Source organism: Alligator sinensis, unplaced genomic scaffold (genome assembly GCF_000455745.1).
Source record: "Alligator sinensis unplaced genomic scaffold, ASM45574v1 scaffold1334_1, whole genome shotgun sequence".
Classification (NCBI taxonomy): domain Eukaryota; kingdom Metazoa; phylum Chordata; order Crocodylia; family Alligatoridae; genus Alligator; species Alligator sinensis.
In genome coordinates, this window is record NW_005842872.1 from 191,200 (window position 1) to 207,810 (window position 16,611).

Here is a 16,611-nt window from a genome sequence, read left to right on the forward strand (position 1 = left end):
TGTGAGAGATTCAACAGCAGCCTCTCGGGCTGGCTGAGACAGATCTCTGGAGAGGGGCACCGACGGGGGCATTTCTGCCACAAGCGTGGCCCCCCACCTCTGCCCCGGGCGCCGGCAGAGCTCGCTGCCCCCCGCGCTGAGCAGCAAGCAGGCAGTGGCCGCCTGTGACCGATGTGGCATAAGTAACTCGCGGGGGCAGGAGCCCGTTCTCCACAATGGCATTTCACGGCCTTGACCTTGAGACTGTCCTCCGTGTCCGGCTTCATTCACGCAGAGGTGGGGCTTCCAGAAGCTGCCGCGTCTCCCAGCCTCTGCCGGGGACCTTCCAGCGGCTTTCGTCATTGCCGTCGCCTCCGAGCAGGGCCGTGCCGCAGGCTGAGGCAGGCGCGGGTTTTGGGGACGTAAAGCCTGTGATTGTGCACGTGATGCACAGCCACGACAGAGCCACTGGGGTTGCACAGGTAACATGCCCTGTCATGTAAGGGTGGCCTGCGTTTTCTACTGCATGCCTGCCCGTACATTTGGCCGTGCCAAAACATGCGCGGGTGCTTGCACCCAGCTGCCCAAATGATGCGGACCGCCGCGCCTCGTCGGCCCGTCCTCCCGTCCCACCATTGTGTTGCTCGCACGCTTGGCCTTGAAGAAAACAGAAACCGTGGCGGATAATTGAAGCACGCGTCGCGGGAGGACCCACCCCGATCTCTGTGGGACCCCACCAGAGACAGGCTCACCAGATAATGATCGCGAGACGGTCCTGCGGGGCCTGCCTGATGGCTTTTAATCTATTTAATGAGAGCCGTGTTGATTTTTGTCGTCCTAGTTTTCTAATCAAGCTGTCATGCCGCTCCCAGTCAAGCGCCTCTCGGAGCCCGCGCGTATCGCACCAGCGCTGCTACCGGTAGTGAACTTGTAATCTCATCAAAAAAAGCCATCAAAGTAATTTGACAGGATCTGCGTTCCCTACGCCCATGTTGATTGGCACGGCTGATATTAGTCTTCTCTAATGCTTCATTAACCAAGTCCCGCATCAACAACTCCATTACTTTGCCCACAATTGATGCCGGGCTGACAGCCCTGGGATTACAGGGTCTTCTGCTGGTTTCTCCGTGGGGGGGTGTGCGACCGAGTGCAGAGCCTCTGCCCCCATTTGCCCCCCGCGTTGTGCACCTCAGAGGTGGACTCAGGCGCTTTCCCTCTCTCCTTCGTGCTCCAAGCCAATTCCCGGCTGAATCCGGATCCCCACCCGCACTCGTGGGCCCTGGGAGCCGTGGTAAGACCGCCATTGGCTTCGGCAACCCGTGTCTGTCCCCAGACTTGGTCTTCGACCTGACCGGCCTATTTTTGCCGAAGCTTTAAAACGAACGAAGTCAGCCCGAGGCTACGCTCCTGGCTGCAACATTTCAGGCAGAAAGATTAAGGTCTGGTGCCCTTAGGACTGCAAGCAAGGTCTTGCCACGGACAGCGTCTGTGCCTTTGCTGCGTGTTGTGTTTGTCCCGACCTGTCCCGCGGCGCCCACACCTGCTGGAGGTCGGACGTGGCAGCCGTGGCCTCTCCGACATCGCCGTCCTAGACAGCGGGCCTTGGCCTTTTGCAAAGGAGTTTGCCAGCTCGCTGGAAACGGGGAACTTGAAACATGTCGGAGGAAGTCAAAGCAGGGCACGTTGGACAAAAGCATGCCTGTGAACAGCCTGCTGCTGCGTGCGGATGCTAGTGGCAGGGAGCCTGGCCTCCGAACCACCCCATGACAACTCTCTCCCTATTGCTGCAATTAAATCACGTGCTGCCTTTCAGCGGTGTCCCCTGCCCCGTCCCTTTCTTTTCTGCTTGGACCTTTCCTAGCACCTGGTGCAGTCGGCTGCTGCCTCTCTGAACCAGTCAGTCTCCAAGGTGCAGCCCTGCCCTCACCTGACGGGGCGAGCGGAGACTCTGGCCAGCGTTGCCCTCTGCGGAGCCGTGAGCCCCAGGCAGAGCCCGGCCAGCCGGAGAGTGTCCGGAGAGCATTAATAGGGCAAATCCCTTAACAGGCGGCAGGCGAGGGGGTCTGTTTGGGGGGAAGAGGACAAAGGACGCGGGCTGAGCCCCTAGGACAGAGGAGGCTAGAGGCGGCCCAAACAAGGGAAGAGTTAGGGACTGCACATCGTGACCTCTTGGTTAATTCTGTGCTAACTTAGTCAGACTCCAAGGGAGGAGCGAGCTTGGCCCCTGCCCTGGGCACGGACTGAGCCGTCCCGTTGCACATCAGGCCCTAAATGAGGGCATTGCCTGCATGCGGAGACAGTCGACACCGCTGCTCTAGATGGGCTGGAGTCTCTGAGGGGTGCAGCTGGGCTCTGGAGAAAAGCCTTCTCCTTGCGACAGTCCAGCTGGTTACTGAGCCCAGCATCTCAGCAACTGGTGGGCTCGGGGGGGGTGCAGAGCTGGCTGCGCGGGCACACGCGCGGGGCCCCGAAGACTGAGCGCCCTCGGGGACCGCTTGGGCACCCGGCGGAAACGTAGGAACACACAGACTTTGTCCCCTTTGGGAACGTGATGGGGGCAGGTGGTCTCAGGAGTCTGTGGCGGGGCTCCCTGTGCACACAGGGAAGTTCAGAGACCTAGGGTTATATATTCCTTCAAGGGAGAGAGGCTGGCTGCTTCCAGCTTCACCTGTCTGGAAATCTAGGAGAGACAGGCTAGGAAAACCGAGCCAGGGAGGCTCAGGCCAACAGCAAAGTACGAGCCCTTGAGGTCAGGGGGCTGAAGCTGAAGCCGGTGATGGAGGAGAGACCTACAGGGATGGCTTTAGGACAAGCTGTGGGAGACTTTGGGGACTTAGGAGGCTGTTCCGGACCGCTGTTGAGCTTCCCTGAGCTCGGCTGCTCTGCAAGACCTGTGCAATCCCTGGCAGGAAGCTACACCACCGCAGGCAGACAAACGGGTGCCCGTGGCAGGTAGCAGTGTCACGGAGGAGCTCCCTGAGTCGGTGCTGGCGGGGAGGAGAAGTCGTGTGCACGCCTGGTTGCAGGCAGCGAGCCTGGGCTCTGGGGCACGGAGGCTCCTCTCGGCGCATGAGGCAGAATCTGATTTTCCTGGGCACGAGGCGTTCCTTCTACACGAGACGTGCATTGCAGTTGCCTTGTTAACTGTGCAGTAAACATCTCGGCGTCTACATGTGCGCCCCTATTAAGACACAGAAAACTAATAAACTCCGCAGCAGGGTAGGACGTCCTACCCTGCTCTGAGTTTCTTCATGTGCAGCATGTGGGGCTCCCTGGGGCACGGGGTCTTCAGTGTGGTGCTCTGAAGCAGCCTCGTGCCCCCACCAGCCGCTCTGCAGCACGTGGGGCCCAGCCGGAGCAGCCCTGGGCTGGCAGGTTGACCCCCGTCCCCTGCCAGCCGGGGCTGCTGCAACAGCTCCACATGCTGCACATGAATAAGCTCCAGAGCAATATGCTCCAGAGTATTTTGCTCCTGGGAGCACGTTCAAAGGGTGCGCTTGGGAGCAATAAGCTCTGGAGTTTATTTATGCGCATTAATCTCACGGTTAGATGTGCCTTTTATGCAGCCTTTCCCCTTGTGTCTGATCCAGGATGTCGTAGGGGATATTACAACAGCCCAGAACGTCTCCGTTCATATCTGTGTCAGCTTGATCGGTGCTGCTCCCTGAGCCTGCCCCGTGTCTTCCTCTTCAAGGAGCCCTCCCAGCTCTCGATATCCAAGAGAGGCCTGTACTCGGGTCCTTTTCAGACAACGAGCGATCGCTATTACTCGCCCTGCATGTGCTGGACTCTTGGAGGAGCTTCTCGAGGAAGCCAATTGCTTCCCTCTGTCCAAGTCCGACTCCCGCAGTTCGTTTTCCCTTGCTCCCTGTGGAAGGTGTCTGTGAGCATGCGGGGCCCGGGCGCTCCTCCGTCCTTGGAGCACTGCTTCCCATGCCGTGGGAGGACATCCGAGCCCAGCCATCTTCTTCCGCAGCCCGGCGCACGCTAGCCGGTGTGGAGTTCAAATCGGACGCGGCTGCCCTGGAGGGGCAAAGCAAAGCCCAAGGAGGCAGAGGAGCTCTGCCTGGCTCACACTGCCGTCGTGGGGACTGTGGATAGGTATCTCCAGAGCCAAGCAAATAAGCCGTAGCGGACTGGAAACCCATGGGGTATCCAGAGCCCACAGCCGCCCCCGGGTGCTGACTGCCCGGATGCCGGGCACTTGTGCTCCCTGGCGCTTGCTGGGGTTTAGGTGCAATGGGGCAGGTGCTGTCGAGCTGTTTTCTGGGCTGTCGAGCTCCTGTGCCCAGGCTTTGCAGGTAAACCCGTGTTTGCCCCTTTGCCCTCGCGCTCGAAGGCTGGGCTCTCCCCGTACGCAGCCCTGCTTCACCTCATCCCTTAAGTGGCTCCATGCAAATTCGAATGCAGCTCCAGACTTTCCTTGTACTGAAGAGACCTGGCAAGCACCCGTCTGCCACCAACACCTCCCTCTTTCTTCTCTCTCCTCGTTGAGGAGTGGCTTTCTCGCCACCAAAGGGTGCATGCAGCGTGTGCATGTTACAGAAATCCCCACATTTTTCACAAATGGCTCAACCCCCCCCATCCTGGTTAAGAACTGAAACAAAAGCAGCAAAAATCTATGTAAACCAAAGGACAAGGGGGAAAGTTGTTACCATAAGTCCAAATTGGCAGCTCTGAAATGCAGGCAAGAGATATGGGAAGCTAGAGTGACCGGTGGTAAGTGCAGGGTCAGTAGGATTACGGACAGACGGTAGGAAGGATATGCTAACGGGCAGCAGGAGCGCGAGGAAACCCCAACGATTGTGCAGCCGCAATCCCGGGGGTTGTGTCAGCAATGATGCAGGTAAGACAGAAATGTCGAATCCCGGTAAATATTCCCGTTGCGTGCTCGGGGCAGTCAGGGCAACGACAATGAAGCGCTCTTTAATTTGGCAGTGACTAGGGAGGGTGTTAACAAGGACAAAAAATCAACTTTTGAGTCCTCGGGTTGACATAACTTGCAGCCAGGAGTTTACAAGAGTTGGCAGAGGAGCTTCTGGGGGCATTTGTGTTGATTTTTAACAGATTGTGCAATACCCTGGAAGCCCCAAGGACTGGAAACGTCTGAGGATGTAGCCGTTTCTGAGAGCGCGTGGGGTGACCCACATCACTTGGGCCATTTAGTCTGAGACTGAACTTGACAAAATCATTGCAAAAAATGCCGCCGGATGAAATCAATAAAGAATTAAATGACAGCAGCATAATGAATGCGAATCAGCAGAGTTTTATTGAACGTGGGGTTTATCTAATAACGGTTAAATCATTTTTATTAAGTTACAAGTCTGGTAGAAGGGGGAGTGATGTTGATATAAGGCACCTCTCAAAACATAATATTCTTATTTAAAAATTAGCACTTTACACAGCCAGCGACACTCATATTAAAAGGACTAAAATCTGAGTAACATAAATCTCAAAATGTAGTCACAAATGGGGAATTATAAACCCGTGGGGGGTTTTCTGCTGGGGTCCCTTAGGGACCCGGTCACAGGCCAGCGCTGTTCGGCGCTGCAGCAGTCGTCTCCTGATAAAGTTTGCAGGCGACGCAAATGCCGGGATGCTAAGTAACAGTGGAAAATGCCAGCTGAACAACATGATCCAGACCCGTGAGCTGGGCTCGCTTGAACGATGCCTGTTGTAATACAGTTAAAGGCATCCGTGTAGGAACAAAGAACATAAGTCACAGCTGCAGCGTCAGGAGCTGTATTTTGGAAACCAGTGACTCAGAAAAGGACTGAGGTCACCATGGATAACCAGCCGAAAATGAGCTCTCAGGGCCCTGCTGTTGCCAGGGGAGCTGACCTGCTCCTTGGCCGCGCAAGCAGAGAAACGATGCTTAGAAACGGCGTAGGAAAGTGGCAATACTCCTGTCTGTGACATTAGTGCGACCCAGCCTGGCTCACACGGCCAGTTCTGGTGTCCAGAGTTAAAAAGAGGTGGAAATGTTAGACATGAAAAGAGCTACAAAAATGATGGAAGTCTGGGAATACGGTTTACGGAGGGGAAATGAAACTGCTCAATCTGTTGAGGTCGCCCAGGTGAAGGCGAAGAGGTGAACAAGCTTCTACGGAGAGAGACAATTGCTGATAGCAGAAAACTGTCTAAGACCGCCGACAAGGGCTGGGTCAGATCTGGGGGCTGGCAGCTTGTGTTGGGTCCAGTGACTGCAAATAAAATGGTGCAGGTGTTAACCAGTGGAGTGACTGGCCTGGAAACATGCTGGACTCCCCGTCAAGTGAAGCTTTTAAATCAAGCTCCGAGATGAGCCTAAAAGATGACTGTGGCTCAGCCAGGAACTGCAGTCTCGACGCAAGAGTCACTGGGGAAATGCTGCGGTCTCGACAAGGCGAGACGGCAGCGTTGATCATTGTGGCCTTAAAATCTGTGGACTGATAAGTATTTCCTGGGCGCCTCTACACAAGGCGCTGAAAGCACAGTAGACTAATCCTACCGTGCATTAGTGCATCCCGGCAAAAAATGTGCTATTGCGCTAATGTGCAGTAGAATTAGTCTACGGCGTATTAGTGTCGTTTAGCACAGGCGCAGCGATGCTCGTGCTCCGCTGGGGGGATGTCCCAGACATCTGGGCTGTGCTGGTTCCCCCTTCTCCCCTTTCTGCCTCGTGTCAGGGAGTTCGAAGACTCCCCCCGAGGCGCTGGTGCTGCTGCAGCCCCGGCTGGGGCTGGGGCTGGGGCTGGGCTGCGCCAACGCTCCTGCTGCACCGACCCCGCAGGGTCCTGGCTGGGGGGGGTCTTGCCCCCGCGCTCAGGCTCAGCCCCACACTGCCCTGGGGCAGGAAGGGATTTCCCCCCTGCTCAGGCTGGTCCACACTGGGGGGGGTTTCCCCTTCCTCTGCAGGGGGGCACGGCCTAGGGCTGGGGGTCTGCAGCATCCATGACCCCCCGGCAGCAGCAGGATGGTGGCGGCTGCGGCCCCCCTGTATCCCTGGGGCAGGGGTGGGGGCAATGCCTGGGGCTGTGTCAGGGGTGATGATAGTTTTATGAAGAGTTTAGATGATGGCTTGTCTGGGCTGGTTTGGACGGGGCTGATAGCGTCATAGTTTCATAGTTGGTCGGGTCGGAAGGGACCTGAGCAGATCATCTAGTTCGACCCCCTGCCATGGCAGAAAAGGATGCCGGGGTCAAATGACCCCGGCTAAGTGATTATCCAGCCTCCTTTTGAAGACCCCCAGGGTAGAAGCAAGCACCACTTCCCTTGGAAGTTGGTTCCAGATCCTAGCCGCCCTGACAGTGAAGTAGCGCCTCCTGATATCTAGCCTGAACCTACTCTCAGTCAGCTTATGGCCGTTATTCCTTGTCACTCCCGGTAGTGCTCGGGGGGACAGGGACTCCCCCAATGCCTGCTGGTCCCCTCTGACCAGTTGGTAAACGGCCACCAGGTCCCCTCTCAGCCTTCTCTTGTGAAGGCTGAACAGGTTCAGGTCCTTCAGTCTCTCCTCGTAGGGCCTGCCCTGCTGCCCCCGGATCATGCGAGTGGCCCTCCTCTGGACCCTCTCCATGCTGGCCTCATCCCTCCTGAAGTGCGGCGCCCAGAACTGGTCGCGGTACTCCAGCTGTGGCCTGACCAGTGTCGCATAGAGGGGGAGGATCACCTCCTTGGACCTGCTCGAGATGCATCTGTGGATGCATGACAAGGTGCGGTTGGCCTTCCTGACCGCGTCCCCACACTGTTGGCTCAGGTTCATTTTGGCATCAGCAATGACCCCAAGATCCTTTTCTGCCTCTGCCTGGTCTCCAGGGCTGGTGTTGGGGATTCCTGCACGGCCCCAAAGTGGGAACCTGGTGCCGCGGCTCCTGCCCGGGCCCTCTGGCAGCCGAGCTGGGCCGACGGGTGCTGATGCCACGGTCAGAGCAGGTGTCTCAGCAGACGTCCGGCCCCGTGGGGAGGGAGAGCTGACGAACCCTCCCCTCCCACGGTGCGAGCTGCCTCATGCACTGGTCAGCGGGAAGCCGCCATGAGCTACAGATTCGTGGGCCCACCGGTCTGTCTGTTTGCCACGTTAGGGCGCAGAATGAAATCCGTGGTGCTTAAGGGGGTTTCAAGGATGCCCGAGCATGACTTTTATGCACCCTGAGCAGTAAAACCACTTGAATTGTGTCCTTCTGAAATGCTTAACGAAGCCCAGCTCCCTCTGCCCCTAGTTGACCTGTGCATGTGTTTGCTTGCAGGAGGCTGCTCTGAAGTACTTGCCTTCCATCCTGGAGGACGTGTTCGGGATCTTCGACAGCTCCGTGCTGGGGTAAGGGACACTTTTCTCCTCCCGTCACGGAGCCACGCTGGGCTGGGTCTCGCGTCACGCAGAGGGTGGCCTGCGTGTCAGCCAGCAGCTTCTGGGGTGTCAGCTGCCCCAGCGCCCCACAGCCTGAGCGGGCGACGTGCTGCATTGGCACGCGGGGTCTAAAGGCGATGGCAGGAACAGGGCAGCACGGCCTGGTGCCACCTGCCCACACGCCTGGCTCTGAGCCCAGAGGAAGGACACGCTGGCGCTGGAGCTCTGGCCGCCGGGGCCAGGGGCGCTTGCCCTGCCTGGGGGGTGGGAAGGGGGAGGCCCCTTCTGGGTGTGCAATGCACTGTGCACGAGCTGTGGAAGTGACTGCATCCGTGCGGCTGAGACAGCAGCTCAGGAGGGACCGTCCGTGGCTCAGGAGAGGCTCAGAAGAGACCTGCAAGCTTCCCCGGCTCTCTCCGTCTGGCTGGGTCCTCGGCAGGGCTGGTAGGAGGAGCAGATGCTACGGTCGAAGCAAGCTGGGCTCTGAACGCGTGGACGGGAAGCGGGTCAGACCAGACCGTGCCGTTGCTGCATGGTCACCGCTCACAGCAGAGCTGGACGTCAGCGCTGGGCCGCTAGCCTCTCCACAAAGCCACACGCCATGTCGGGGTCCTCCAGGGAGGCTCCGGAGCGGGTGGGAGCTGTGCATGATCTGGGCGTGACGATAACCCAAGCCGGTAGACGTGCAGCTGCAGTGTTAACACTAACCACAGACGCAGCGGCTGGATGTGCTGCCGTACCAAACCCCACCGAAAGTGAATGCAGCGTGGGGCCTCGCCACAGGAGACGGGCGTCTTGAGTGTCAGATATGGGAGGGGACGGCGCCTGCCTTCACAGCTGGCCAGCCCTGGCCCAGGGGTTGTGTGGTGTCCGGACCCACATTTTAGGAACGTGCAGAAGGGCCCGGAGGCAGGCGGCCGCAATGGTACCAGGCTTGCCGCAGCCGCACGGGGAGAGGTTGAGTGAACTCTGCGTGCTGAGCGGGAGAAGAGGAGGGCACAGCAGGACAGGAGAGCCACTTGCAAGCAGCTGAAAGGCTGCCTCCAGGGAGAGGGACGCAGAGCAAGGGGTGAGCGAGCAGCAGCGCAGGGTCAGGAAACACTTCAGGAAAATGTCCCCTCCCGTTAGGATAGTAAGGCAGCGGAGCAGGCTCCTGGGACCTCCTTCCTTGGGAGGACGGAGACGCGCCGGCAGCAGCGACTGCGGAGGTGCATCCAGGGGCCCTCGCGGTCCCTTCCACACCTCTGAATCTGGCTTCGTGTCCATGCAGTTGCCTGTGTCTGTCGAGGACGGGCGCGCGGGCTTGGTGTTGCCTCTTTAAAACTTGCCCTTTTAAGAGACCGCAGCGGAGTGAAGAAACCGAGCTGAACAAAGCCTTTGTGCAGGGTGTGAAGCAACTGCCCCAGCAGCTCCAGCTCGCTTGGCTGCAGCAGCTGCAGAGCAGCTCGGAGAGGAACTAGAAGGGCTCTGGCCAGAGAAAAAGGGAACAAGTGCAGAGGAACCGGGCCTGCTGCAGCCGCGCAGGGCAACCCTGCAGGAACAGCCCCACGGGGCAAGCAGTTTCCACCTGCACGACTCTCCTGGACCGGACCGGGCCGAGGTGTCCGTCCTTGGTTCAGAGCAATGCAGCTGGTGAAAAGGGTCCTGTTGTTCTCCCACCATGAAATAAACAGCTGGAGGGGTTTGCTGGAGCTCTCCGGACTTCGGGCATTTATAGACAAGCTCCAGGAGTGTGTGTGTCGGGGACAGAGGGAGCGGCTCGGAGAGCTGGTCTAATTAAAGCACCCGGAGCGTCACATGTATCAGCGTCTCCACACTGAAAAACGATGGTGGGGGCACTTTAATTAAAGCTCATCGAATGCGTGTTTGTCAAAGCGGCCACACCACCATTTTTCGGCGCGGGGATGCTGACACATGTGACATTGGACTCTGCTGCAGCGCAGTAATGACCGCGCTGCAGCAGAATCGATTCATCGAGTCTGCTCTGATGCACCGTAATTACAGCGCGTCGGAGCACGGGGACAGGTGCCTTTGTGCCCGGAGGCAGAGGCCAGTCTGGGAGGTGGCCGCCCCAGAGGTGTCCAGTCCAGAAAGGGATACACCGCAGACGCTGGACTGGGCTGCGCGGGAGGGTGTGCCTGCGCCCACGCCGACGGGCTTGGTCCCCTCGGCAGTCCCTCCGCCAGTCCAAGCAAGAGCCCCCGGCCCAAGCAACCAAAAAATGAGCCCAAGTCAAACCTTTCAGCCTCTCTCCAGCTGCTAGACGTGAGCTCCTCTGGGGTCAGGCCACTGCTCCTTCCCCAGCTCCACGACGCGCTCTTTCTTTAACGGCCAGCTAATCCCCACAGCTGGGCTCCCACGCCAGGGCTTCAAGGGCCTGACTGCCCTGTTACAAGAACATTCGTCAGAGAATTTCACTTGCAAACATACCTCGTGGAGGGCAAGGGCAGCCTACGTTGCATGCGCAGCCCCGAGACACCCCACCTGCCAGCTGTGCGGTGCAGAGCGGCAGCTCTTGGACAGCTTCTTTCCAAACACTGCCGACTTCACCGGCAGGCAGAGGTCCAGTCGGATGTGGCCGGTCACACGCCGAAGACTCTCTCCAACCAGCCATGCGCGGTGGGCAGAGGCCCTGGCTGGGAGCAGGGAAGCTGTTGAGCGAGCGGGGTGGAGCGCAGCCCAGCCAGGAGAGAGAAACCTTTGTGCCTTGCAGGTCCCGGGCGCTGGGCAGCTCCAGCCCTTGCCCCTTTTCTACATGTTCCCACGTAACTCGTGCTCTGTCCACTTGTGTCTGGGCTGCAGGGGCTTGCTTCGGGATTTCATCGGGAACCTGCCACCCCAGCGCCTGCTCAAGCAGAAGCTCCAGTCCTTGACAGACATAGTCAACAGCAAGATCTTCCAGTCCTATGGTGAGTAGCAGAGGAGCACCACGGGTCCAGCTGGGCAGCTCAGCCCTGCACGGACTCCTCCCTGGAAGAAATCATAGGGGAGAAGTGGGGGTCACATCCAGTCCCAGCCCTGCTTGAGGCAGGGGCAGCTCTGTCCAAACCATCCCAGATGAGCCCTACGCCAACACAGCACAGCCCCAGGCGTTGCCCCCACCCCTGCCCCCGGAAAGCAGGGGGGCCGTGGCTGCCAACGCCCCGCTGCTGCAAAGGGGGTTAGCAGAGAGACCCCAGGGAGCGGCCGTGCCCCCGCTGCAGGGGTGGGACCAGGGGTGGGAGGATGTGCACCGGCGTTAAAGCCCTGTTTTCTGGGCCCCGACAAGATCTGGGCACCCAGCACCTGTCAGGAAGCCCCAGGGCTCCTGCAGTCCCGTGCGTGGCGTTCCCAGCACCGCTGCCGGCAGAGCAGACTGGCCTGCCCCTTCTCCGCTGTTTAATCCCCATCAGGATCCTCAGACCAGGGCTGTAAGAGCCGAGTTGCTTGGATTCGTGGGCTTTCCTGGGGGGAGCCTGGCTCTGGAGCCAGCGACTGCAGCCCTGACCTAGGGGGACCCGGCCCTGCTGCACGGGCTGCTTCGGTGTCGCGGGGCGGAAAGCACCCCGCTCCAGAGGGGTGGGTCGGTAGGCGATGCGGGTTGAACCCCTCAGGCTGCCCGGCCCATGCGCGTGCTGGAGACGCTGTGCGCTAGCTCGGACAACCCCCGGCCGTCTCCTAAAGGTCGGGGGAAAGCGTCAGACTAAGTTGTAGCCACGGCGGTCTGGGAGTTTTGCAAGAGGCCAAGATGTCTGCATGAGGTCTTTTGCTGGACCAGTTGCACGGCTGGGATAGTTAGACGGGCTGTGCAAGTTAAGAGATTCTTCTTCTGAAAGAAATCCTTAGGATAAGGCTGTTGTAGCTGTGATGGTCCAGGAATTACACCAGGCACAAGGGTTTCTTGGACCAGCTCTGCAGCTGGGATGCAGTGAGAGGAGCTCTCGAGTGCACGGCTGTCTTCCTCGGCCTCTGGACAGAGGAAACCAGGCGCAGCGAGTTAAGCACGGTCCGGGAGGGGCTGGGAGACGTTCTCAGCAGTCCGTGACGCCTCCTCTCCTCTCCTCTCCTCCAAGGAGCAGGTCCGCTGCCTCCATCTCAGCGAGACCCTGACCTGCCATGGGTGCCTTTGCACCCAGGCCTCACAAGAGCAGGGGTGGCGGCTCCCTTGTCTTTTGCAGTTCCCTCGGGGCAGCTGGCTGTTGTGGGTCTTGGCCCGAGACGCCCCACTCTTCTGCCACAGAGCGTGGACTCCGCTCCAGCAGCCAGGCGTTGCAGTGCTCCTGTGCACCGTGCTCGAATGCCGGCACGGCCAGCTCATGGTGGCACGAAATTTGGAGCAAAGCTGGGGTCTGAACCTTCCTCTTTGAGGGGCTCCTCAGTGCTGCAGCCCCTGCACCGAGCCTCCCCCTCCTCTGCATGGGAGCACATGTCCCTGCTTTGTCTCCCTTCCTGCCTTTATCCCCCACCCTGAGCCAGCATGGGGGGGATCTTGTGGGAGATGGGACTGGGGGGACAATACATGACCTAGGGGCAGGAGCCTCTGGGGTGTCCCGCTCAGAGCCAGGGGAGACAGGAGCCAAGCGCGTGCCGCTGGGCTGTCCTCCGGCACGTCCTTGAGAGCGGGCGTGAGAAGGCCGGGAGATGTCCCAGGGACGCAGGGACAAGCAGCTGCTGAGTCAACCAGTGCCGGCAGCCAAGGAGCAGCTTGCAGCTTGTTTGAATGCACAGGACGTTCTGCGGGCGCCGGAGACGGGCTCACCGCAGACGCAGCACTTTGCAATACAAGGCTGCGTCCCGACTGTCCTGGCTGCACGGCTCCACAGCCACAGCAGCCCAGGCAGTGTCCAGCACCTTGCTCCAGGCCCTTTGGGGTAATGAGCATCCTCAGTGGTGGGGCTAGGTCTGCTCTGGTCTGGGAGGTAGAAGTGGGGTCTGTGCGGTCTGACCCTGGCCTCTTCCCGCCAGAAGAACCGGGGATTTCTTCTGCCCCCGTCACCAGTGCATGGTGTGACCCCACGGCCTCAGTGTCCCTCTGCTATTGCTTCTCTCCCTGCTGCTTGGAGTCGGGCACCGAGGGCAGGCGAATGTGTTTGCAAGCGGTCGCTCCGGAAGGGAGTTGGGGCTTGGCAGACACCGCAGAACACAACGTCCCTGCGCCACGCGGCGCGGTGCGGAGCAGAGAGCGTCTCCAGCACGTGCACAGACAAACGTGGAGCGGGAGCGGGAGCAGGAGCAGGGACCGGCTGGTTTGCTCCGGCCGATGGGAGCTGTGCTGAGGCCAAGGGCAGGCGGGCAGCCCAGGACACCGGCGTGCATGAGGGCAGTGGTCGCAGTGCTTACTCTTGGTGTGGAGCAGGTTGCAGACCAATGCCACAAAGCTGCAGCCAAGCAGGTTTAGGATGGAGATCAGGAAACAGGTCTTCCCTGACAGAGCGGGGAGGCCGTGGGAGAGACGCCTGGGATGGCGGCGGGGGGGAAATTCTCCATCCCTGGAGGGTGCAAGGACGGGCTGGACGGGCGCTGCGGGGGGATGATCCAGGCACAGCGATGCCCGTGCTCTGCTGTGGGGTGTCCCAGGCTTCGGGGCTGTGAGGGAGTGATTCCCCACCCCCTTTCTGCTCCATATAGTAGGGTTTATTTTTTTATTCCTCCCCCAGCGGCGCTGGTGCTGCTGCAGCCCCGGCTGGGGATGGGGATGGGGATGGGGCTGGGCTGTGCCCATGCTCCTGCTGCACCGACCCCGCAGGGTCCTGGCTGGGGGGTCTTGCCCCCGCACTCGGGCTCAGCCCAACGCTGCTCTGAGGCAGGAAGGGATTTCCCCCTGCTCAGACTGGTCTGGACTGGGGGGTTTCTCCTTCCTCTGCAGGGGGGCACGGCCTGGGCCTGGGCTCGCTGCAGCACCCAGGACCCCCCCGGCAGCAGCAGGACATTGGTGGCTGCGTCCCCCCTGTACCCCGGGGGCAGGGGTGGGGGTGATGCCTGGGGCTGTGTCGGGGGTGAATATAGTGTTGCTTAGGGGTCGGACACAGGGTTGTTTGGTTGGTTTGGAGGGGGTGATCCTACCCCCAGCTCCGTGGCTCCCGCTAGCTCCACGGCTCTGTGACCTAGCTCACCAGCACGGCCCCCAGCCACGGCACGTGCTCAGCGCCCCGGCGCCTGGCTGCGGCAGGGCCAGTCCCATGCTGCCCGTGCTGCCAAAGACCCCGGGCCTGGGCTGGATCCAGTGGCTCCTCAGCTGGATCTGGCCTGCGTGCTGCCGCAGGTTGCCAGCCCCTGCCGTCGATGACTATTTCTGCGCCTCTCCGCTGGCGTCCTGGCCGAGGCGCAGACAGACGGCACCTAAACGGATGCAACTTGCAGCCACAATACGGCCCCGATCCCGTCAGGAGCCGTTTTGGCCTGCGATGCAGCTCCCCCCATTCAGGGCTTTGCATGCGCGTTACGCTGCGTACGCTGGTGCCGACTGTCCGTGCCCTCAGCGAGACCCTTACCGGGAAAGCGGCTCCAGGTCTGCTGCCCCCACTTCAGAAAGCACGCTGATGATGGGGATCAGTTCATAAAGGAGCTTCAGGTTAGGGTCTGACTTCTCGGAGAAACCGAAGGCGACGGCAGTCAGAGAGGCAGGGCTGGAAGGGACCGCCGAGGGCAGGCTGGCGGGGGTAGGCAAGAGAGGGTGGGTTGTTAACGATGGGCCTGGAGGAGATTGCCGAGAAAAGAGGGTTTTCAACCAAGTGGGAAGAGGATGTGCCTGGTGATTGCAGCCAGACCAGTCCAGACTAGAAGCAAGCCACAGGTCTTGAACCACGATGGGAGTCAGCCCGAGGGAGGTGCGGGATCCCCCTCTCCTGGGGCCGCTGGGTCGCGGTGCGCTGCGTCTCCAAGACCAGCTCCTCCAGACCCGATGTCTGCTCCCCGGGGAGGCGCCGCTCTGTGCTTGCAGAGGCCTGACGGGACGACCACGGGGCCGGGAGATGCCTGTGCCCCTGCCCGCGGGCGAACCTAGGATATTGAAAAGGGGGTTGCAGGTGCCACAGTGCATCATCACGCACGCCACACCACACCACACCACACCACACCACACCACGCGTCATTCCTTCAGTTAAAAAGAAACTACAAACTTTACTAATAATCCAGGGATTGTTCAGTTTAAAACTCAAGTGAAAACAGAAGGAGCTGTATTGCAATGTGCATTCCTCGCTATATCATATAGGATGTATGAAACACAGCACCCAAGGCAAAAATAACCAGTGGCGTCGTGTCACTGGTCCTGTCATCGTTAGAGTTGGATGCCCATCTCTTCTTCAGGTTTGTAGGGCAAAGCCTAGCTTTCTTGAGTGTCTTGACAGGGCACCCAGTGCTGCATGGACAGTGATTTCCCTGCCTGAGCTCGCGTTCCTGCCCCGGCGCTCTTGCCTGCGGCCAGGGCGCGGAGCAGTCTGCAGGGCTGCGGCAGAGCCGCGGGGAATCGCAGCACGAAGCACAGCTCGAGGGGGGAACCAGTAAAGACCATTAAAAAGGCAAGGGGCCAATGTGGTTCCCATTTTCAAAAAAAGGGAGGAAGGAGGACCCAGGAAACTACAGGCCCGTTAGTCTTACCTCGGTCCTGGGGAAGCTCTTTGAGAAGATTATCCAGGAGCGCATCTGTGAGGGGTGAGCAGCGGGGATGATGCTTAGGGGCAGCCAACATGGGCTCATTGAGGGCAGGTCCTGTCAGACCAACCTGGTGGCCTTCTACGACCCGGTCACAAAAGCCTTGGATGCAGGTGTTGCGGTGGATGTAGTCTTTAGGAAGGCCTTTGACACTGTCTCTCACCCCATTCTCATTAAAAAACTAGGGGACTGTGGTGTCGACACCTACACAGTCAGATGGATCACTAACTGTCTGGAGGGCCGCACCCAGAGAGTGGTGGTGGACGGGTCCTATTCGACCTGGAGGGCTGTGGGCAGTGGGGTCCCCCAGGGCTTGGTCCTTGGGTCTGCACTGTTCAACATCTTCATCAGCGACTTGGGCGAGGGGGTGAAAAGCACCTTGTTCAAATTCGCAGACAACACTAAGATTTGGGTGGAAATGGGCACGCTAGAAGGGAGGAATAGTCTGCAATCGGACCTGGACAGGTTACAGGGGTGGGCGGATGAGAACAGGATGGGTTTCAACACTGACAAGTGCAAGGTGCTGCACCTGGGGGGGAAGAGCCAGCAGCAGACCTACAGGCTGGGGAACTCCCTTCTCGTCAGTGCAGAGGCAGAAAAGGATTTTGGAGTTGTTATTGATGCCACAATGAACATGGGCCGACAGTGTGGGGACGCGGTCAGGAAGGCCAACC

The 16,611-nt window shown here is 59.6% G+C and overlaps 1 protein-coding gene across 1 annotated transcript in view; it reads left to right on the forward strand.

The window, feature by feature from the left end:
- LOC102377683 (dedicator of cytokinesis protein 2-like) overlaps positions 1–16,611 on the forward strand; it is a 117,457-nt gene that overhangs the window by 52,371 nt on the left and 48,475 nt on the right. Inside the window, exons 24-25 of the mRNA XM_025191920.1 lie at positions 8,208–8,278; positions 11,111–11,217. Of these exons, the coding sequence (XP_025047705.1) occupies positions 8,208–8,278; positions 11,111–11,217 (178 nt within the window). The remainder of the gene's footprint in view (positions 1–8,207; positions 8,279–11,110; positions 11,218–16,611) is intronic.